A 22,058-nucleotide genomic window follows, 5' to 3' on the forward strand; every position below is an offset into this window, starting at 1 on the left:
CATTCTGTAGAGATAAAATGGTCCCAATCCTACAAGGAGCTGAGTGCTTTCAATTCCTACCGATGTCAGTGGGAGCGAAAGGTATTCAGTGGCTTAGCACTTTGTGAGATAAGGCCCAGAGACAAGAGTTAATTCTAGCTCTCACCTCTAATGTTCTAGCTTGTGTGTGCATAGCACTGGCAGCTATTGCATGGAATGCCAGACGTGCTCAAGGGCAAGTGACCATATTGCCCACTAGGGACTGCAACCCATAGATACTATCACAGCTACTGGAGATTTGCTTAGATTTCTAGAGCAGAAGGTCCTCCGCTCAATGTAGGCATAGACTCATTATACCACCAAGACCAAGTGTATAATATACTGCTGACCTTCAACGGGTGGGACACAGACCAAAATAAGAGACAACAAAAATAGCAGAGGATGTTTGAAATTATCAGTTAAATTTTGTTCATCTCTAACACCTTCCATCCCAGGCTCTCAAAGAACTTTGCAAACTTTAAACGTACAAGGTAAGGAAATACAACTCATGTTACAGTTGGCAAAGATGAAATGGTTTGCCCAAGTTACCAGAAGGAGTCAGTGAAGCTGGGAATAGAGCCCAGCAGTTCGGGCTACTGCTCTTCTGCTCGAAACTCAGGACCTAATTTTTGTAATTGTATTTTATTATTAAAATTCTCCTTATGTTCCCTTTCTCAATACCGTCCTTCTGGTGTCAGGAGAGGTCAAGGATTCGATTTTCAATAGGACCTGGGCTGCTCAGCACTTCTGAAATTCAGGGCGTAAGTGACCTGACAAAAGCAACAAGGGGAGTGATAGTCAGTGCAGGGATTTGATCTCAGAGCTCTCTGGTTCATGATTAGATCAGACCATGCTTCTCTACATGAGCTAGGATAACCTAGGGGAGGTAAAAGCACAAGCTCCACAGAAGCTCAGAGTATCTTAACCCCATACAGCAGGTTGGTATAAAATTTACATTTCTGCACAACCCCCATTTTATTCTTGTTTAAAGAGCAGCCCAGGTTTCTTTGAAAATCCCCATTTCCCTCCATGAAAGCATTTATGCTTTGGAACAAAGAAACTGATGCACAGCTCTGAATGCTGCCTGCATCTCCTTATACTCAGCACATTTGCAGGCCTCTTCCAGCTTCAGCCAACGAAAAGCCTGATGCTCATCTGAGAGCTTGATCTCCGTGTTACAGTCGTTCATTTCTGCCAGCCAGTAGATGACTGTTTTGGGTTTGCTTCTGACAATGTATTGCAGTTCCTTCTTAAACCCTTCAATGAGGGTGAACTGACTAGAATTGAGTCCAGCCTCTTCCTGTGTCTCCCGCAGGGCTGTCTGTAGATCATCTTCACCTGGATCCACATGGCCTGCCAAGGAGGGGAGAAAAATAAGTCTCCGAGAAGAAAACTGGCTGTTCTGATTGTGTTCGTTCAATTGGCAATAGGGGAAACACATGTGCAGTATCTCATTTGCCATGAAGAACGGCTCACGTGTCCTGACGTTTAGACCCATTTGCATTAGAGATTGAAGAACACACATTGCATTTCAAATCTTTTTATGTCCATCTCAAGGGTTTTAGGATTAGTGTTCATCCCACATATACTGACACTGCCAATCAGCACCCAGTGCCCTATATGTACCAGAAATCTCTTCCCATGTTATTCTCCTCCTTTCCAGTTCTGTGTTCCTATCGGAGCCCTGTACACCTCCGAAGCCCCATATGAAGAGACCATATTTCTGGAGAACAGGAGAACATTAATGCTGTGCCTTAAGTGGCTTAGGGCCTGATTCTGCATCTTTTAATCAAGCAAGCAAGCCCATCAAAGTCAGTGGGATGTCTCCCATGAATACAAACTACTCAACAAAAGGGACACATAAGCAGGCCCTCAGGAACCAGAATGACGAAGTCAACAAGCCTGATGCTCATGAAGGGCAGCACCAAGCACTTGATCTTCAGTTTTCATCGTTTTATATCCAAACATGAAAACTGATGAATAGTGAATAAAACTAGGCTTCCCTTCCTCCCCAGGGCATCTAAGCAGTCAGCCATCAAGACTGCTTCACAGGCTGGCAAAAAGGGGACTGATGAAGGAAGAAGGCTGCTATATCATCTTATGAGATGTCACAAACCATGCTAATCTGGACAAGTCAATACTTGGGTGAAGGACCTCTAAGGAACACCTGGTTTCATGGGTCAGTAGGACATGCTCTTTCTTCTGAATCAGTAGTGAACCATTGGCCTGCTGTGGGCACTGTGCACAGGAAGTGCCATCTTTCATCCGAGACATGGAAGCGCGGTCCTGAGCACTTATGATGATTAACAACCCCCCTAGCATTTTTAATAAGAGAAGGGTGCTAGCCCATGTCCTGGATCCAACAAAGGTACATTACACCTGCCTACATTTCCCCAGGCAGTTTGAATCAGATCTGGCATTCTTCTTCACTTCTTGTCCCAAAATTTTTTGTATGTTGATACAAAATAATTATTATTAGTGTAGCTGTGCAGTGTTAAAGAGGAGCTGTGGTTCACCACCCCCACATGTGGCTGCATTTCAGTGGTGAATCAAGAGATTATGAATACTATATATACACACACACAGACACACACAGTTAGTAATGTTTCTGAAGTGGTTTGGATGGAAGCTGCCGTGTAGCTGTACAACTAATATCAAATTAAAGAAACCAATATCGCTGCAATGGGATGACAGTATGCGGCATGCAGCAGTTTGGAGTAAGGGTATTTCTCTTTCCCTCTACAAGCCAGCCCTCTAGCCAGACAGTTACTATTCTAGTTCTTTCCATTCACTCTGGATTCCTCAGGATCACAGTCGCCATTTCAAATAGGGATAAATATAACATTCCCAAGTTATTTTTACTTTCCCTGAGAAAAGCCAGATTTAGTTTTCTCAGGAAAACTCCAGACAGGAACATAAATAGAACAAACCAGGCATGGGCTCAGAAAAGCACATGCAACTGGGAGTCAAAGTAACTTTCAGAATGAAAACAATATAAAGGGCTCAATTCATTCATGGTGTAACGCTATTGGTTTCTATAGAGGGCTGTAATGGGATGTGCAGCCTCCCAGCCATCTATAGAGGGAAAGACTCATTTCATACCACTATTTATAACTACAAGTCTAGGATCAGCAAGGGGACAAACAGGCTCTCAGTAGCGGGCACTAACTTGATAATCTGATAGCAGACATCCTCCAGAAAGGCAGAGGTCGATGTACCAGTTTCTCTAATAATTTCCCTCTGCCTATCAGCACCATCTCAAGTTTATTTAGGTTGAAAACACTGCCTTATATAATTTTGTTGAAGCTCAGATACCATGCTGATGGGAGTCAGTAATCCAGATGCTTTACCATCCACCCTTTTTAAGCACCAGGGGCATATGGGCAATGACACCGACTACCCCAAGGAAATAGAGGAAGGTTACGGTGAAAGTAATGGTAAGACAGCTGTGGCATTAGCAGGAGTGAACATGTTTTCTGGACTCCCTTCAGCCTGTCTTTAGGCCTGCTATAGAGACAGCTATAGGTTTTTTTTGGTCCATACCTGATGATGGGGAAAGAAAGACCCAGATCCTCAAAAGGAAATCAAATTAAAGTTAGGAGCCTAATACCTTTGAGAATCTGGGTGAAAGAGTCTGTGTTGATTTCTGCCCCTGGATCTGCAGCCTTCAGTGTGACTAATCACAGGGTGTTGTGCACAACACCTGCAGAGCCCAGAACTGCCTTCAAGTGACTCTGCTCTTTTTCCCCAGCGAGAACCAGAGACATGAGTGGGATCATTCTGCCTTTGTCCCAAGATCTCTGCCATGTGTACTATAAGGCTCAGTACTCCTTCCCCTCCTGTTAGGTATGCATGCAAGGTGGCTATGGGGGATGTGGTATTGAAAGCATCACCTGCATGAAGTCCTGCTGTAGCATGATGGTGAGCTTCAGATGGTACAACATGCAGTAGACTGCATGAAAGGCTAATGAGAGTACATCACACCAGGGCTCCCTGCTCTCCAGTGACTCCCCATCTGAGACCCAATCCATTTCAAGGATTAGGCTATCATGCCATTAGGCTGTGGGAGGACAGTTAGCTCTACATCTGTCTTTTCATCAGGTTCAGCTGACAGTATCAGTTTTCAAAGTATTTAGCTGAACTTGGGACTCACATCAAAGGAGATGTAGTTGATGCTGGTAGGCTAAGGGAAGCATCCAGAGACAATGAAGCAGAGCTTGGCTTGCCTTTTGGTATTTGGAAGTACAAAGTGATACAATGGGGCTTGGAGTTGCATAAGTTACTTTTAAAAGATTAAAAAACAGCGGTGGCCCAAAGTGGCTTTTCCACCCATGTGCTCTTGGCAAGATGGTTTTGACTTTTTCTTTCAAACCTGGACCTTGCCACGTTTATCCAAGACTTCATCACCTTCAGATTTTATCAGTGCAATGTGCTCTACCTATGCCTGAAGCCCACTCAGCAACTGCAGATATTGCGGAATGCAATGGCTCATTCACTTAATATTCCAGGATCTGCAATGGCTACCAGTTTGTTTCCAGATAAAATTAAAGGTTGCCATAATGGTATGGACCTAAAAAGTCCTAAATGGTGTGGCTCCTGGCTATCTGAAGTGCCTCTATATCCCTTTGAGATACTGTGGCAGCTAGGATCAGCTGGAACATTTGTGGCTAGTGTCAGGACATTCTCGATGAGGAACGCTCAATCACGGAACTCTCTTTACGCAGTGGATGTCTTGGCTTTCAGGCAAATTCTACTTACCCATGTTTTTGGCTCAGAGGATCCGGGGAGAGGTTTGCATACCTTTTTTTTGCATACCTGCACCAGGTGGGGGCTGCAGGGAGGGGTATGGGCCCCCTCCTCGGCTGTACGCCTGTGGCTGGGGTTGGAGCTGGGACTGTGTGCCTCTGCCCTGCAACTGCTGCCAGCTCCAGAATGGGGGCTGTGTCCCTGCCATGGCCGGGAGGCTCGGCCTGACAGTTTTCCCCACAGCCCCCAACAGGACTCCAGCTGTTATTCCTCCTCCTCCTCCCCCCCCCGGTTATTTTTAGTGACATCACAGACAGGTTATGGGCTCCGGTGAATTTCTGTTTATTGCCCATGACCTGTCCATGACAAAATCTTAACCTTAGTGATGAGCCTCTGTACTATGCCCCAGGGCACTGCCAGTGCCTGCCTCCCATTTAGTTATGCACATTCTACTTATCATAGAGCTTGGGCTAATGCAAACCCAAGTCTAGCCATTGCCCAAGCTTCGGTGCAGGATAAGGTGCATGCAGTTCGATAAAAGGTGGGTGACACAGCTCTGGTGCTAATATAGTTAATTGTCTCAGTTGCCCCAAAAGACTGGTAGCCATTAGACTATTTGCCCTTAGAGGTCTTTACATTCTGTAATGTCTCTGGTTCTTGGATACAAGGAACATTAGTGTTGATTTCTTAGCGTTATTGGAACAATCACCTTTTGGCGGGGTCCAGTGATGTGTGCCATAGGATGTCTGCAGAAGAAGGTATTCAATGTTGTCACCGACTTTAGAAGAAGGGGATCCTGCCTGTAGCCTCCTGTAGATTATCAAGCCACATGCTCTTAGAGCCATGGTCCTCCTGCTAACTGCAATGAGAGCAAATATGAATGCAGAGGATTAATCTTTACAAACAGGAATAACAAGCACTGTAATGCAGCATCTACAAAGGCAATTGCCCTAGATGTGAAGTATATGATGGGGTAACACCCTTATTGAACCAGAAGTGAGGGGGAAGAGAGCTGATTTGCTAGACAAACTGTCAATCACCCAGAGAGACGGGAGAGACTTCCTTTCTCTGCAGGATTCTGAGTACGGAAGCCCTCTGTAAAACTTCTGTCTCCATCTCAGCTACAGTCATAATTTTAGGACTGGTCATCTAGAGGAAGCCAGGCCTGTTATAAGAAATAGGGAGTAGTCTTATTACTTTTTGTTAAACTCCTCTGAACTGCCCCTGGTGATTTGTTTGGCCAACCTAGCTACGGCGCTCTGCTAGAGTTCAGAAGGACACCTCAAACTTATCCATGATGTTTATCTCCAGCATGCATGAAGACATGGACATAACAACGTCAGTAGTTATAGTTAAACCTCTGCCTAGCAGGGTGAAAGCATATCCTCTTCCCTTTGACTTGAAACCACAAAGTCACGAACTACATAAAACCTGACACAAAAATCAAACAAGCTTAACTGGTTCCATCTGTTTGAGCATGAAATCTTGGCAGTTACCCTACAAACCATAAAAAATGTTGGAAGAGAAGAGAATAAAACAAAGGGAAATTAATGACAAGTACTCAGTTTCTAAGTCTTCTATCCTCAGAGACTCCTTACACCTTAAAACTCACGGGAAGTAGCACAGTATTAAACAAGCTATTTTCCAGACATGATACAGTTTGCGCAGGGCTGGCCAGCAAGTCAGTGACAGAAGTGAGAAAGGAAAGCCCAGTGGCCCAGGACCCGTTTCCATGGCTCTAGCCACTAGATTGTAATGTAAAAAGGCACAGAAGTAGTTTAAATCCTAATCTGATGTTCAATGCCACATTTAAATAATACATTTAAACATAACACGTTCCATGTTTAGATTGTTTAGTAGTATACAGAGGTAATACTGTCATCTCCATTTTACAGATGGGAAAACTGTGGCACAGAGAGGAGAAGTGACTTGTCCACGAAGCTATGGCAGTCCCAGGTTAGCATCCAGCTGTCCTGACTAACCAGTAGCAAGGCTGCTCCCCTACTGTTTAGTTGTTGTCAACAGGCTGCAAGCTATGCCAGTATTTGCACCCATTAATAAGGCACCTGTGGTACAAGGGTAATCAGCAAAGCTCTAAGATTTGTATGTATCCATTCTGGAGGTTCTGAAATCATTAGGAGTGATACTACCTGCTCTTCAGGTCTGTAGCAATGCAAACCAATTATGTAGGCTATTAGCACCATCTCCTATACATGCCTGGAAATTCCATGCTTCAAGAGTATGGAAGCTAGACATGGGAATAACTTCCACTCTGAAACCTGTCAACAATTCTCAGTTGCAAAGCACATCTGTGTAAAAACAAACACGTCCAGCTGTGAGCTGTGTCTAGAAAGCACAAACCAGCCCTGCTGCGAAACAGGTGTAAGCAGAACTAGCCCTGGTGTGTATTGACCCGTAAACATGTCCCCCACCGCCAGCTGGTTCATTCTAAACATCTACTCAGGATCTTAGCTCTTTGCACCCTATGCACATATTCAGAGCTTTTAAGACCAGAAGGAACCATTATATCATCTTGTGAGTCTGATCTCCTGTACAACACAAGCCAGAAAATCTCATCCAGCCATTTCTCCATCAGCACACATGACTCTAAAGTCCGCTCACTACACTTTTCAATGACAATTTAACACTACATCTCTTCAACCTCCCTCTCATTCTTATATTTCTCACAGAGCCAAGAAAAAGCAGTCAGCACATGAAACGAATAATACTTCGCATTTCGAGAGTTCATCACCTACAGATATTAATTGATTCATCCTCCAACCCTCCATGAGTAGGGCCCTACCAAATTCACTGCCATGAAAAATGCGTCACGGACCATGAAATTTGGTTCCCCCTCCTCCCCTTGAAATCTGGTCTCTTTGTGTGCTTTTACCTTATATTACACAGGTTTCACAGGGGAGACCAGAGTTTCTCAAATTGGGGGTCCTGACCAAAAGAGAGTTGTGGGGGGGGGGGGTCACAAAGTTATTGGGGAGGTGTCGTGCTGCTTTCGGAGCTGGGTAGCCAAAGAGTGGCACCTGTTAGCTGGGCTCCCAGCTTTGAAGGCAGCTCGCCACCAGCAGCAGTGAAGAAGTAAGGATGGCAATACCATACCATGCCACTCTTATTTCTGCACTGCCACCTTCAGAACTGGACGGCAAGAGATTGGCGACTGCTGACCAAAGGCCCAGTTCTGAAAGCAGCAGCGCAGAAGGGTGGAAACACCCTACCATGCCATCCTTACATCTGTGCTGCAGCTGGCGGTGGCTCTGCCTTCAGAGCTGGGCCCCTGGCCAGCAGCTGCCGCTCTCCGGCTGCCCAGCTCTGAAGGCAGTGCCGCTGCCAGCAGCAGCACAGAAGTAAGGGAAGCAGTAACACAACCCCCCCCCATTATAACCTTGCGAACCCCCCCACAACTCCTTTTTGGGTCAGGACCCCTAAAATTACAACACTGTGAAATTTCAGATTTAAATATCTGAAATCATGAAATTTACAATTTTTAAAATCTTATGATCATGAAATTGACCAAACTGGACCATGAATTTGGTAGGGCCCTATCCATGAGGGAGGTAAGTGCTGTGATTCCCGTTTAACAAAGAGCAGTAGAGAGACATCACTCTCTCTGATGGAGCTGCCTGTATCATTTGTGAGTCCCCAAAAACTCACAGGAGAATTAGGCAGGAAGCAGCCTCACCCTCTGCTCCCACCAACTGCCAGCTAGCTCCTAGCATGCACTGTTCTGACTTGAACCAAGGAGGTAAAAGTGCTTGCTGGAGACACAGAGTTCAAGGCAGGGTATGAAACAGAGAGACTTTTAGGTAGAGGTGGAACAGTACACACTGAAAAGTGATGGGAAGTGGCTTGGACCACTTGCATGGTAGGAAGAGGGGGAGCCAGGCTGCTCCACTGAGAGAAGAATAGCGTACATGGGGAATAGAAGAAGGAGCTGGCTTGCTGGAAGTTGAGTAGGAGATGCAGAGAGAAGAGGAGATCCGGGTTGCGCAGATCAAAGCAGAGTAATAATATCTACCTCTTCTATAGTGCTTTAACTAGCTCCAGGATCAGCCAGGTCAGTAGCAGAGCTGGGAAGAAAACTCAGCCAATGTGATTTTATTATCACTAGTTCTGCTTACACCTGTTTCGCAGCAGGGCTGGTTTCTGCTTTCTAGACACAGCTCACAGCTGGACGTGTTTGTTTTTACACAGATGTGCTTTGCAACTGAGAATTGTTGACAGGTTTCAGAGTGGAAGTTATTCCCATGTCTAGCTTCCATACTCTTGAAGCATGGAATTTCCAGGCATGTATAGGAGATGGTGCTAATAGCCTACATAATTGGTTTGCATTGCTACAGACCTGAAGAGCAGGTAGTATCACTCCTAATGATTTCAGATCCTCCAGAATGGATACATACAAATATTTATCATCTTGTACTATGTGGTGCGTTTTTTAAAGCCACATGGAAACATGAGACACTCAGTTTTCATTTACAGCTAAAGAATAAGAATCTAATCCTGACTGTGGTGCAAAGCTTGAAAACATGACCCCTAGAGGCACAAACCCTAGAAGGCAAGTACAAAGAACTCCAGCTGCATTGTGTTTTTAGAAACCTTGTTATGATTTTCAAACCAATCTCATGATTTTCAAAAATGTGGAGTTGCAATGCTAGTAATGCATGGGAGTGGTAGGAGGAGAGGGGGTCTGGAACTCTTCAGTCAGGGCAATGCTGGGAAGAGGAGGGGTCTGGGTGCTCTGGGTCAAGAGAGCAGCGCACCCAGGCTAGGAAACAAGGGGTGTGTGCCCCTCAGATTGAACCAGGGCAGCGCACTGTGAAAAGTATGTGCCAGTAAGCTGGGAATTGAGGGGCTAGGTCCGCCCACTCCCACAACAGTGTTAATGCTCCCCCGCACACTCTCTCCCCCAATCAACCCCAGTGCCCCCCCGTCCTCTCTGCCCCAATCAACCCACAGGGCCCCCCCCTCTCTGCCCTCTGGCACCCAATGAACCCCCAGGGGCCCCCCTCTCTGCCCCAATCAACCCCCAGGGCCCCCCCTCTCTCCCCCTACTGCCCCAATCAACCCCTGGGCTCCCCCCACTGCTCCCTCTCCCCCAATCAACCCCAGGACCCCCCATCTGCCCCAATCAACCCACAGGGCCCACCCTCTCTCCCCCAATGAACCCCCAGGACTCCCCCTCTCTGCCCTCTGACACCCAATGAACCCCCAGGGTCCCCCCTCTCTGCCCCAATCAACCCCCAGGGCACCCCCTCCCTCTCCCCCTACTGCCCCAATCAACCCCTGGGCTCCCCCCACTGCTCCCTCTCCCCCAATCAACCCCAGGACCCCCCCCGCCCCAATCAACCCACAGGCCCCCCCTCCCCCAATCAACCCCTGGGCTCCCCCCCACTGCTCCCTCTCCCCCAATCAACCCCAGGCCCCCCCTCTGCCCCAATCAACCCACAGGGCCCCCCCTCTCTCCCCCAATGAAGCCCCAGGGCCCCAATCAACCCCCAGGCTCCCCCCCCCCACTGCTCCCTCTCCCCCAATCAACCCCCAGAACCCCCCCCCCCACTGCCCTCTCTGCCTCATTCAACCCCCCGCCCCCTACTGCTTCAATCAACCCCACGGGTCCGCCCCCTCCCATCACTCCCAGGTCCCCCTCTCTCACCCGCCTCCCAGCTCCTGCTCTTCCGGGAGAAGAGGAACAGCGCTAAGGGGCGAGCCTGATACAGACTGACACCAGCCTCAGCCAATCACACATGGAGGGAAGAGCCAATGGGAGGGCTCGATTTGGGACGCTCTGGATGGGATGTGGCAGCTCGCGCGGTCCGTCACACACCCCTAGCTTCCGATTGGTCAGCTGGGAAAACGCCGCCCCTTCCTTTGCGTCCCATTCGCTTGTTCCGGGCCCGGGCGGTGCCAGTCTGGGCGCGAGCGTTCGAACCGGGCAGGCGGCGTTGCTATGGGGACGCGGCCTAGTCGCTGCCGCCTGAGCCTGCGTGGGGTGGGAGTCACGAGTCTGCCGGGCTCTAGCCCCGGGGCAGGGGGGAACGGTGCTGCCCGCAGGTAAGTAGCACGGGGGCTCCTGGGGTCAGAGGGCAGCGGGGTCAGAGGGCGGGGGCAGCCAAGTTAAGGTGCAGCGGCCAGAGAGACGATGGGCCCAGTGGGCCCTGACCTGGCTTGGTCCTGGGCGTTACCATGGAGACAGCGGGGCCCGGTTCCGAGCCTCGCGCAAACAAGCAGGTCAAGTGGGGCCCTTTCTCCGCACAGCCCTGGCCGTGGGGATGGCGGGCCCGGATGCCTGTCTCCATCCCAGCATTAGCAGGCATGTTATGCGTCCCACGGAGCTGGTGAGTGTCACCAGCGGGTCCCCCACTGCCGCAGACACCGGGAGCCCCGGATCTGCCCCTGCCCTTTCTCAGAATGGGTGATGCCGTGGAGACAGTGGGCCCTAGCTGGTGCTGCCCCATCTCATAGAGACACAGAGTCCAAGGCCAGCAGCAGCGACCACCAGATCAGCTCGTCTGACCCCGGCTTAGCACAGGCCACCCAGCTCCCGGCACGCGAAATGAGACCCAAGTATTACAGCATACCGAAAACCAGAGTTATGTGCCACAGGCAGAGAATAGGAGGGACTCCGGCCCAAATAGCAGGGAAATATTGAAGTGAGACACACCCAGGTAATCCTGGCAAGTGACCCACACCTACATGCTGCAGAGGAAGGTTGAAAACCCTCAAGGTCACTTCCAGTCAGACCTGGAGGAAAATTGCTTCCCAGCATATGGGAACATTGGTGCTGAGAATATGGATTCTAGGGGGCACTATCCCATTGCGATCCAAGTGCCACCACAGGGCTGCCAACTGCCTTTGGGCAGTGCCCTGTCTCGACCCTCTGCTGTTGCCAAGCCAATGGGTCTCATCAGGCCCTGCCTTATTTCTCTGTGGATATTGCTCTGTGGAGACAGGATCTCAGCCGGTGCTGCCCCATCTTGATCTGACCGTCACCACAGAGATGACGGGTACCAGTGGACACGGCCCCATCTCAGTCTGAGCTTTGCCAGGAAGGTGACAAGTCCTAGTGGATGCGCCCCATTGTTTGTTCAGTTTGAGTGTCGTGAAGGATGTGACTGCTGGACCCAGTGTGGAATGCTCTGCCTCGATCCTCTTGGTTATCCTGACGTATTGTGGCTCCTGCAATCTCAGGTGGGCTGCCACCTCCCCATGTCTATTAAGGAAACCAGATTGGCTGCAATTTGCTCTATTTTATCATTTATTTATAAATGAGTTCAGGCCCATGGATTCCTTCCAAGTTGTGAACATGACACCTAGCATGGCCATTTGCCTGCTCAAATTTATATTCAGCTCATTATGACAGGATGTTTATTTAGATTGTAAGCTCTTTGGGGCAGGGACTGTCTCTTTCTTCTATTTATGCAGTGCCTGGCACAATGGGAACCTGGTCCATGACAGGCTGTGAGGAGCCACAATAATATAAAATTATTAAGAATAATAGTAGAGATAAAAGGCTTTTTGTCTCAAAGCATCTGGCACATGGATATGCTGACACACACCCAGGTATCACTGAAATGCAGCCTGCTGAGGGAAAAGGCCTAATAGATGTTTGAAATAGATGCTGTTAAGTTAGACAACATATTTATAACAATTATGCTTCTTCTCACATCCTCTGAAGGAGTTCTCTGACATACCCAATCTGTCTACCTTTATGGCCCCCACCGTGTCTGAGTGCCTGGTACTTTCTCTTTGTGTGCACTAGCAATAGCGACCTGGTCACGTTCATGTACCTCTCTGAAAATCATATGCCCTCTTTCCCATTCACTCTGTAAGAGCACTGTGCAATAAGATGAACTGCTCATAATTGTCGGACCGAGAGTGTCTCCATGACAGAGCCTAAATTGATTCTTCTCCACTGAACTGGAAAATCTAAGCAATGGGTGAAATGTGGGGGCTTTTGAGCTGGGGAAACTATAAAGACAGAGGAAGTTGGTTGCTATGAAACTGAACTCAGTAAACTGAACTCACATACACAGAGTGAAAGGATAACTACAAACATACAGCAACTTGCCTTTAGATAGTTACAAAATGAAACAAACATTCTTAACCATTTGGAAGCATTGCCTACAAGAGGAGCCCAGGCACAATTTTCAAATAATCAGCATCCTAATATAACCCACAGATTATTTTTCATTAGCATGTGGTTGAATATTAGACATTTCCCATCTCCATTCAGCTGTTGTTTTAAGCAGTTGTCGAGTATCAGCTGTGGAATGGAGTCTTTTCTGCTGAGGTCATCAGCCTATAATTAATAAGAGAGAATGATTATAACAATTAGCAGGCTTTTGTAAATTAAAAAACTCCTAATTTATTTCAAAAGAACAAAATTAGTGTTTGGTTGTGGCTTTTTAATCAGTTTCAGATCACACTTAAATTTAGTGGTAGTCCAGTTACCAGATTGGGGCACGACGATTAATGTATCAGTAACATAGGAATTAGGAAACTTGGTATATGGGGAGGATAGAAATAGCTTTTCGTTGTCCAGATGTAAAATGTTTATCGGATAACATGGAAGATATATGCTCCTCTTCCAAATGCTTTTCTCATACTGACAGGTTTCAGAGTAGCAGCCGTGTTAGTCTGTATTCGCAAAAAGAAAAGGAGTACTTGTAGCACCTTAGAGACTAACAAATTTATTTGAGCATAAGCTTTCGTGAGCTACTGTAGCTCACAAAAGCTTATGCTCAAATAAATTTGTTAGTCTCTAAGGTGCTACAAGTACTCCTTTTCTTTTTGCGAATACAGACTAACACGGCTGCTACTCTGAAACAAATCACATAACTAATTTATGGAAAATTGTGCTCGTATTACTGTTACCCCATTCCCTCTCACACTTTTGCACCTGTTTTGTTCCCACCCCCACCTGATGCATTTTGTATTCACTATAATTGTGAGCTCTTTGTTGGAGGGACTGTCCTTTATTATATGTCTTGTACAGTGCTTAGCACAATGGAGCCTTGCCATGGCTGGCACCTCTAGCCACTGATGTAATACGGATCATAATAAGTGATAAAATAATAGGGAGCTACAAATGGTCAGAGAAGTGTAAAATACCTTGCAGATTGTAATGGGATAATGCAGTTGCCCAGTGGTGCGCAAACTTTTCCAGTCACGCTCCCGCTTACCGTTAATGGAATCTGTCCATGCCTGCCCTCCCCCCACATTACTGCACAACCAAGACTTCCTCAGCAGCGGAGCTTGGGCTGAAGGTGGAGCTGGGGGCAGAACTGGGGATGGGAGAGGAGCCGGGGCTGGGGGGAGGAGCTGGGGCTAGAGGCCGAGCTGGTCTGAGAGTGGAGCAGGGGGGAAGAGTGGAGCTGGGGGTGGAGTGGTACTGGGGACGTATCTGGCGTGAAGGCGGAGCTGGGCTTGGAGGTGGAGCAGGACTGAGGGCTGAACGGGATCAGAGGCGGAGCTGGTCTGGGGGCAGAGTGAGGCTAGAAGCATGGCGCTCATTCCCAACTGTTTTGGGGGCTGGGCCAGGCCCTGTCACATACCCTCTTGAACATTCCTTTGTGCCCCCGTAGGCATACCCCACAGTTTGGGGACCACTGCACTAGCCTTTCACCTTTAGAGTCCTGAGTTCATATTCGGCCTTGGGCTACAGTTGAAAATCAGTTTGGAATTCAAAGAAGCTGGAGCTGGAGTGAGATCTATGAGGTCATGTAGTTTATCTCCATCCTTGCACCCTAGGCCAATGCAGAACTGTCTGGCTAGACTGGTCTCATTCTAGTCCCCTATTTATATACTTCATAAAACCACCAAGAACTTTGGCACGATTGGCAGTCTGTGCTCAGGAGAGGTTCAGGGCTGGAGTAGTATTGTTGCAGATGACAAGTGAGATGTGTTGGTAGAACTGAGAGCTGGAGAGGTAGCATGCATAGGACTTGCCTGTTCTAGTTCCCAGTTCCTCACTTTCATGAACTTGTTTTTAAAAAGTAGTTTAAAAAGCCAGGGATACTGCAGTGCTAGGCACCATGCAGATACATAGGTAAACAAGGTATTCATATGTTGTAAGACATAGATCACCAACTATTAGTTAACCTTGTCTGACATCAACTAAAATCACCATGAGTACAACATTAACAACTAAACTGTCATTAAGATTTAGAGAGACAAGGTGGGTGACGTAATATCTTTTATTTGACCAATTTCTGTTAGTGATGGAGACAATCTTTCAAGCTTACCTCACCCACCTTGTCTTTCTAATATCCTGGGACCAATATGGCTAGAACAACACTGCATACATTAAGCTTTAGAGTTAACATCCCACTGCCTTACACCTGTTGATTTGAAAGGCATCATTGCATTGGTTCACATTTTTAAGGTTGTCACCACTTTGTGCCTCCATTTCCCCATGTCTGAAATGGGGATAAAGATACTCTGGTTTGTAAAGTACTGTGAGAGCTGTAGGTGAAAAGATCTATGAGAGCTAATTTACTATTATAGTTATTATTATTAGAAATATTTTTAAATTATGGCTCTGATCCTGGATCACAATTTTGTGGCAAGAGGTGGATTGTCTAGCAAATTCCCTGGCTTCAGAAAACAAAGTTTCCATTGGCGTCCACTTCCATTGCCCAGCTTTTCTCTCCCTGTATGTCTTTTTTTTTTAGAAAAGCAAAAATCTAATACCATACACTGGAATTCTTTTCTGATGACAAACCATTCATGGTGTGATTCTATGGTTCTGATGCCACCTTGATATAAAACTAAAGTACTATGTTACATCACTATTTATCTGTTGTTTTGCTTATATGTATATTAGCCATCTGTTCCAGGAAGTATAACAGGCACAGGATTGTCAGAAGGTAAGTTCACAGTATAAGAAAACATGTAGCAGTTTACAGTAAGTTTTGGATATAGGTTATGATGATATTGATTTATATTCTCATAATGCTTTTCAACTTGCATATATTGGTACTGAAATGGAGCCAAATGGTTATTTGGCACACAGCACTGCACTCTGTGTGTGTAACACTTTGGCACAGGACTCTTTGCCACTTTGGCTGAGGACATTCCAGCAAGCCCCTCTTATACCAAAATGCCATCGCATTTTTAATGTCCATGCACAGCAGACAGGCCCTCATTTTTTAAGATCTTGTCTGAAAGATCGCAAAATATATAAAGCACATTGTATGGAACTCAGTTTACCTTTCATGTAAAATAAGCCATGAACTGTCTCTAAGCCAGAGATCCTGGGTGTTTCAAATCTGAGACTTAGATGAGTCAATAACTATCCCTCTGTCAGGTTGCATGTATATTAATAACTAGGGTGCTGTAGGTAACAGACTCAATATATTTCATTTTTGATATGACAGGCCTGCTTCAGTGTCTTTTGTCAAAGCAACTGTGTCACTTTTCATGAGAAGAATGTGAGCATTACAAAATAAAGCTGAATCTTTGTGCCATCCAAAGATGTGAATGACAACCACTTGGAATTCTAAAGAGCTGCAAAATGTCCAGTGTTTCTATGAAGAACAGAAACCTGAAACAAATTGAGTGACAAATTGCTCCCTACACCTGATGTGGCTTGACCTTATAAATATGTTTCTATAGAAAACTCTACTTGCACAGAAACAGCTCCCCTTTTTCCAAATGTATTTCATAGTCGAGTATTTTAACAGATCCTAGGTTTGGGGCTTGATCCTGTTCCCAGTGAAACCAGTGGGAGTTGTGCCATTTACTTCAATGGGAGCAAGATCAGGCTTTGATATTAAAATATTGTAATGAAGTATGTTGTTTTAGATTTTTGCTTGAGAGAACATCATTGCCTGATGTGTACAAAATGAATGTACTTGCATCCTGATGAAAACTCAGAAGACTGATGGTTATTCATGATAGAAAAATCAGGGAAGTCTCCTTCACCAACAGATGGCACTGGAGTTAACAATGTACTGTTTCTAGAAAACATGTAAATTACTGGACTAGCTCCCCTCAAGAAATGAAACAAGAAAGCAATTTTCTTGAAGAATTGATTTTTTTTTGAAAATCAAAATTTGTACTCTTCTTGATGCCTAAAAAAAAATTACGTAAATTAAATTATCCTTTTGTGGGGAAGAAGCCATTCAACTCTTTGTACACTTCATCATGGAATATATATAAAAACTTAATTTCTTACAGAATCTTGGAATTTTTAAAAAAAAAAACCTGATAACTTCTGTACCCCATAACTTCTGTTTTCCCTTCTTCTTCCACTCTCCACAAAACTGAACCCAATTCAGTTATATGGGAGTAAATATTGTAACTGGCTTTTGTGCTGCTATTTATGTGTTTGTGTTTAATATTATTTATAATTAAAGATGGTAAATATAATCTAGGGCATAATCCTGCACTGGCCAATGGGAAATGGAAAACATGGAATCTAACAGATTTTTTCCATTTTGAACGCCTGTGATTCTTGGCATCTGAAATTAGTTTGCCAGCCTTGTGTTCCGTTTACTCTTTTCATCACACAGACAAGGTCATCTGTACCAGTGAGTGGGATCCTAACTAAGTTCCTGTTTGAACATTATAGGCTGGGATAATGATGGCTTAACTTTTCTCCCATTAACTTCCAAAATAGTAGAGTTAGCAGAATGCTGAGTGCTTTTGAACATTCCACCCATACTGTATATGGTGGCTAGACTACTTGAGCTGTTGGATTCCTCACACCTTTCTCTTTTAATTCTCTATTCTTTTTTTTTTTTTCCTGAGGAACTAATAATCTCAGCAGCAGCTCTATCTTTACTTGGAATTTCCCACAGAAATATTGATTAGGATTCCCCCTTTAACAGTGGTTTTGCCTTCAAACTTCTTAAGTTTTATTGCTCAACCACTGGTAATTTTATTCTGGTTGAGCCGTCTTTATAAATCAGACCCCTGCTCCTAAGTCTAATGCAGCTTTTAAATTTCTGTAATATCCTATTCAGTCAGCATATTATTAGACAGAAGGTATATTTTTACTAGACAGACTTAGTTTGCTATTGATTTTAATGATAACAGGTGAAGATTTGGTTTTTTTTCCCCAGTAAATTTATTTTCTTAAACAATATATTACTGTGGAAATGAATGTAACCAGCATTAATGGGCGGGGAGGCTTTTAGTAACACACAATTTCTTATTTGTAGGATGATGTTAACAGTCAAAAGTCTCCAGTCAGGACTGAGACCCCATTGGTTTTGGGTTCTGTCCAAACATCTAGAAAGATATTTTCATATATTCAGTAGGCAAAGGATATAGATAGAGTTAGCATTTGTTTGTCTTATAAAACAAGTAAGAATTTTTGCAGATGTTAATCATGCTGGAAATAAACTTCTGCAAAATGCATCATGGTAGGAAGGCAAAGGTTTGAGAATTGAGAGTAATTTTCACATATTTAACTACGATGCCGGATATTTTTCAAATATTTCCAGAAAACCTGAGTATGGAATTCCAATAATTTTATACAGATTTGGAGACTCTACAATACATTTCAGTTTATGGATAATATGTTCCTGTCAAATACAGCTGAGAAAATGCAGATGGTACACAGAATACACAGGAAATCTAAACTTAAAAAAGAAAGCATGTAACTATGTATATGCAGTAGTGTGTGTATTCTATATATAATACATATAATCCTTTGTCTTTTAGTCTTGATCTTTGAATCTGTCTTTATCCATTTCTTATACTTTTGTTAATTAATCATGGGTATCAGTAGGACCACATGCCTGGACATTAAGTTGAGCATCTAAAATTAGGCATGTTACATTCTGTAGCTGGTGGACTGTGTTTCAGAGGCTTGTGGCATTCATTGAGTAGACATCACAAGTGCACGGAGTCTGCAGCAGTAAGTGACTGTAGATATGGGTATATCTCTGTATGTTGTTTTATTGTACGTTTTTGTATGTATAGAAATAATTTGCTTGCCCTTTATTTGGTATATTTTTTCCAGTTACTACATTTCATAATGTTAGACAGTCCAGTCTATAGCAGCCTGGATTTTAACTTGTGCCTATCCTAGTTGTAGATAATAACATCTATAGATAGCTGGGGAAATGCTATGTTTTTTCTTTGGTACCTTTGTCAGCTGTGTATGGATCTAATGTTTCATTCATTTGATTTCTAATAGAGCTTAATTGAAGATGGCATCATGTCTGTACGAATGCCTTTGTGAGGCAGAACTTGAAAAATATTATCCTCAGTTTGTTGCCCTGGGCCTTCAGAAGATAGATGAGCTAGCCAAGATTGCCATGAAAGATTATGCCAAACTAGGGGTCCATAACATGAATGATCGCAAGCGCCTCTTTCAACTCATTAGAATAATCAAGATTATGCAGGAAGAAGAGGAAGGAGCAGACACAACCAAGCAAGATTTTCAACCATGTGACTTATACGTCCAACCTCAAGTGACCAGGTCAGGTCCTCGTAGACAACTTCATTTTGAGTCCCTCTTTGAGAAAAAGGATGGAACAGTTAAAGACTATGAACTTGAATTGCAGAGTTTCTCTGATTTCTATGCTAACAAAGAGAAGGAAAGTTGGGTGGAAATGTTAGGACATGTTCTACCAGGAGACTCAGCGGACAATAAAATAACCAGAAGAGACATTCTGAATGTTCCTGGAACATGCACACAAAATGAACTGGACTGTCCTACAATATATTCTTCAAATAACATTGCCCCTTTGTTGGGGGATTCTGAAGCTCCGATCATACAAAGAGTAACTCATATTTCCGGGTATAATTATGGACTACCTCATTCTTATATCAGGTAATAACCATTAACTTTTATTTCATAGACTCATAGAATATTAGGGTTGGAAGAGACCTCAGGAGGTCATCTAGTCCAATCCCCTGCTCAAAGCAGGACCAACACCAACTAAACCATCCCAGCCAAGGCTTTGTCAAGCCAGGCCTTAAAAACCGCTAAGGATAGAGATTCCACCACCTCCCTAGGTAACCCATTCCAGTGCTTCACCACCCTCGTGGTGAAATAGTGTTTCCTAATATCCAACCTAGACTGCAACTTGAGACCATTGCTTCTTGTTCTGTCATCTGCCACCACTGAAAACAGCCTAGCTCCATCCTCTTTGGAACCCCCCTTCAGGTAGTTGAAGGCTGCTATCAAATCCCCCCTCGCTCTTCTCTTGTGCAGACTAAATAAACCCAGTTCCCTCAGCCTCTCCTCGTAAGTCATGTGCCCCAGCCCCCTAATCATTTTCATTGCCCTTCACTGGACTCTCTCCAATTTGTCCACATCCCTTCTGAAGTGGGGGGACCAAAACTGGACGCAATACTCCAGATGTGGCCTCACCAGTGCCGAATAGAGGGGAATAGTCACTTCCCTCGATCTGCTGGCAATGCTCCTACTAATACAGCCCAATATGCCGTTGGCCTTCCTGGCAACAAGGCACACTGCTGACTTATATCCAGCTTCTCGTCCACTGTAATCCCCATGTCCTTTTCTGCAGAACTACTGCTTAGCCAGTCGGTCTATATCAGTCACTATGTTTGTAGTTAACTGGCACAGTTAATCACTCCTTTAGAAGCTTAAAAAGGAAGATCCTTCTTTATAGACTCTAAATGAACATTATGTATAACTAGAATCAAACAATGCATAACTTCTACAAGGGTGATGGAAAATCCTGTGTGGGAGGGAAACATTAACTAGCCCTTGGGACTTTCCAACACTAGTTTAAAAAAAAAAATATTCAGTTGAATTCACCAGTTGCTATTTACCAGAATTGGCTAAGAATAAGCTTTAGTATCTTGCAGTGCTTATGCTTTTGTTTTGCTTTTGTTCTGGTCAGTTTTTCATATTTTTCAGTGTAGCCATCTTGCATAATTAAAACTGTTTTTTCACAAAATACTGCACTCCAAACTGAAAGCAAACTGTGTCACAAGTTTTCCCCAGTAAAAGTGACACATATTACAATGGATATAGTTTTTTATTAAGGGAACTCCTGAGGTATCACTTTAAAAAAGAATCTGGATAAATTTAATGTTTATGAAAATTAAGAACTAATAGTATTGGCTTAGACTGGGCAGAGTACGGGCAAATACTATATAAACGTCACCGGCATGGAGACCAGCTGATGAACTTCCTTGCTGAGCTGCAGCACTACCAAGTTAATCCAGTCATGGAACGACCATACTGCTCTGCCAGTACACCTCCATACTGAGTTACTGACCACCTCCATGCTGTTCCAATATAAGGCATTTCTTAAGTCTTGGATATTTTATGATATGCATAGATAAGACTAGAGGAAACCAACGAAGTCATTTTCATTTGTGAACTAAATCAAAATTTGAACCAGAGAGTCTCTAGAGGTGAAAATTTAGTGCATATAATGCCTCTGTGTTTCCCAAAGAGCATTGCACTTCACTGGAAATACATCTGAAAACCTGTTAGCATTTTCTCTTATTTTGCTTGGAATATTTCCATGCACGCAAATCCAAATCAGAACCAAAATCACTACATTCTACAGAATGTTTCTGAAAATACTTTTATAGGCTTGGCAAATTCTTCAATGACATGATGTTTGTAAACTACCCAAGACTGAGTTGCTGTCAAAAGCTAGTTTTACAGCTGTACTGCTGGAAAATGATGTGAAACCTACTTTGGCATGGAGAATTTTTAATCCACATCATATTTAAATCTATTTTTTCCTACTTATAAATGCGTTTATGATAATATTAAGTAATATTTATTATTGCCTTTCGTATTACTGTAATATTTAGAAGTCCTAGTCAAGGATCAGGACCACAATGTATTAGGTGTTCTACAAACCAGAACAAAAAGACAGTCCCCGCCCCAAAAAGCTTATAGTCTAAGACAAGAGACAACAGATGGATATAGATAGAGGAGTCCAAGGAAACAATGAGATAGTATAGGTCAGCATGGCGGGCAGTGGTCTCAGCACACCAGCAGCTTAAATTGTTAGAGAGTTTTAAGGAGGGAGTGAAGGTGGATAATGAGGTGGGGCTTTGTGGATATTTATGGGGAACTCCTCCTAAAGGTGAGGGACATCACTGGAGAAAGCATAAAGGTACTTGTTTGAAAATCTAATAATGGGTAATGGAGGCTGGCATCTTGGGCCAATCAGAAGTGGGAGTTTACATTTCAATAGTGAATGAGAGAATAGGTTGGATGGGGGCTAGGTACCGAAGGGCCTAGGAAGTGAAGGCAAATATAACTACATTCTCAGCTGTCAGGAACACTGTAGAATGATGTCATAAAACTAAGCATACAGAAACATAAATAG

At 44.4% G+C, this 22,058-nt stretch overlaps 2 protein-coding genes and 1 long non-coding RNA gene across 8 annotated transcripts in view; 1 reads left to right on the forward strand and 2 right to left on the reverse strand.

Moving 5' to 3' along the window:
* Nucleotides 1–77: 77 nt before the first annotated feature.
* On the reverse strand, nucleotides 78–10,526 carry NUDT2 (nudix hydrolase 2). 2 transcript variants are annotated; one of them, XM_038403321.2, is made up of 3 exons: nucleotides 10,430–10,526; nucleotides 5,474–5,623; nucleotides 78–1,371 (listed from the first exon to the last, which is right to left on the reverse strand). In XM_038403321.2, exons 2-3 carry the CDS (start codon nucleotides 5,607–5,609, stop codon nucleotides 1,058–1,060), a joined length of 450 nt encoding a protein of 149 aa, XP_038259249.1. In that variant the 5' UTR covers nucleotides 5,610–5,623; nucleotides 10,430–10,526; the 3' UTR covers nucleotides 78–1,057. The 2 variants fall into 2 exon arrangements, with proteins under 2 accessions (XP_038259249.1, XP_043371515.1); XM_043515580.1 differs by lacking the exon at nucleotides 10,430–10,526 and adding an exon at nucleotides 6,982–7,059.
* Nucleotides 10,527–10,624: 98 nt separating this feature from the next.
* KIF24 (kinesin family member 24) overlaps nucleotides 10,625–22,058 on the forward strand; it is a 44,095-nt gene continuing 32,661 nt past the window's right edge. For 2 of the 4 annotated variants that reach the window (XM_043515576.1, XM_043515577.1), the window contains exons 1-2: nucleotides 10,664–10,827; nucleotides 18,926–19,564. In XM_043515576.1, the coding sequence (XP_043371511.1) occupies nucleotides 18,939–19,564 (626 nt within the window). In that variant the 5' untranslated portion in view covers nucleotides 10,664–10,827; nucleotides 18,926–18,938. Of the gene's footprint in view, nucleotides 10,828–11,194; nucleotides 11,965–18,925; nucleotides 19,565–22,058 lie in introns of those variants that run through there. The other 2 variants (XM_038403165.2, XM_038403167.2) reach the window with 2 other exon arrangements.
* LOC119856078 overlaps nucleotides 12,027–22,058 on the reverse strand; it is a 37,112-nt gene continuing 27,080 nt past the window's right edge. For both annotated transcript variants that reach the window (XR_006281795.1, XR_005293146.2), the window contains one exon: nucleotides 12,027–13,075. This is a non-coding gene — a long non-coding RNA (uncharacterized LOC119856078). The remainder of the gene's footprint in view (nucleotides 13,076–22,058) is intronic.

This window comes from Dermochelys coriacea, chromosome 5 (genome assembly GCF_009764565.3).
Source record: "Dermochelys coriacea isolate rDerCor1 chromosome 5, rDerCor1.pri.v4, whole genome shotgun sequence".
NCBI classification, from domain to species: Eukaryota; Metazoa; Chordata; order Testudines; family Dermochelyidae; genus Dermochelys; species Dermochelys coriacea.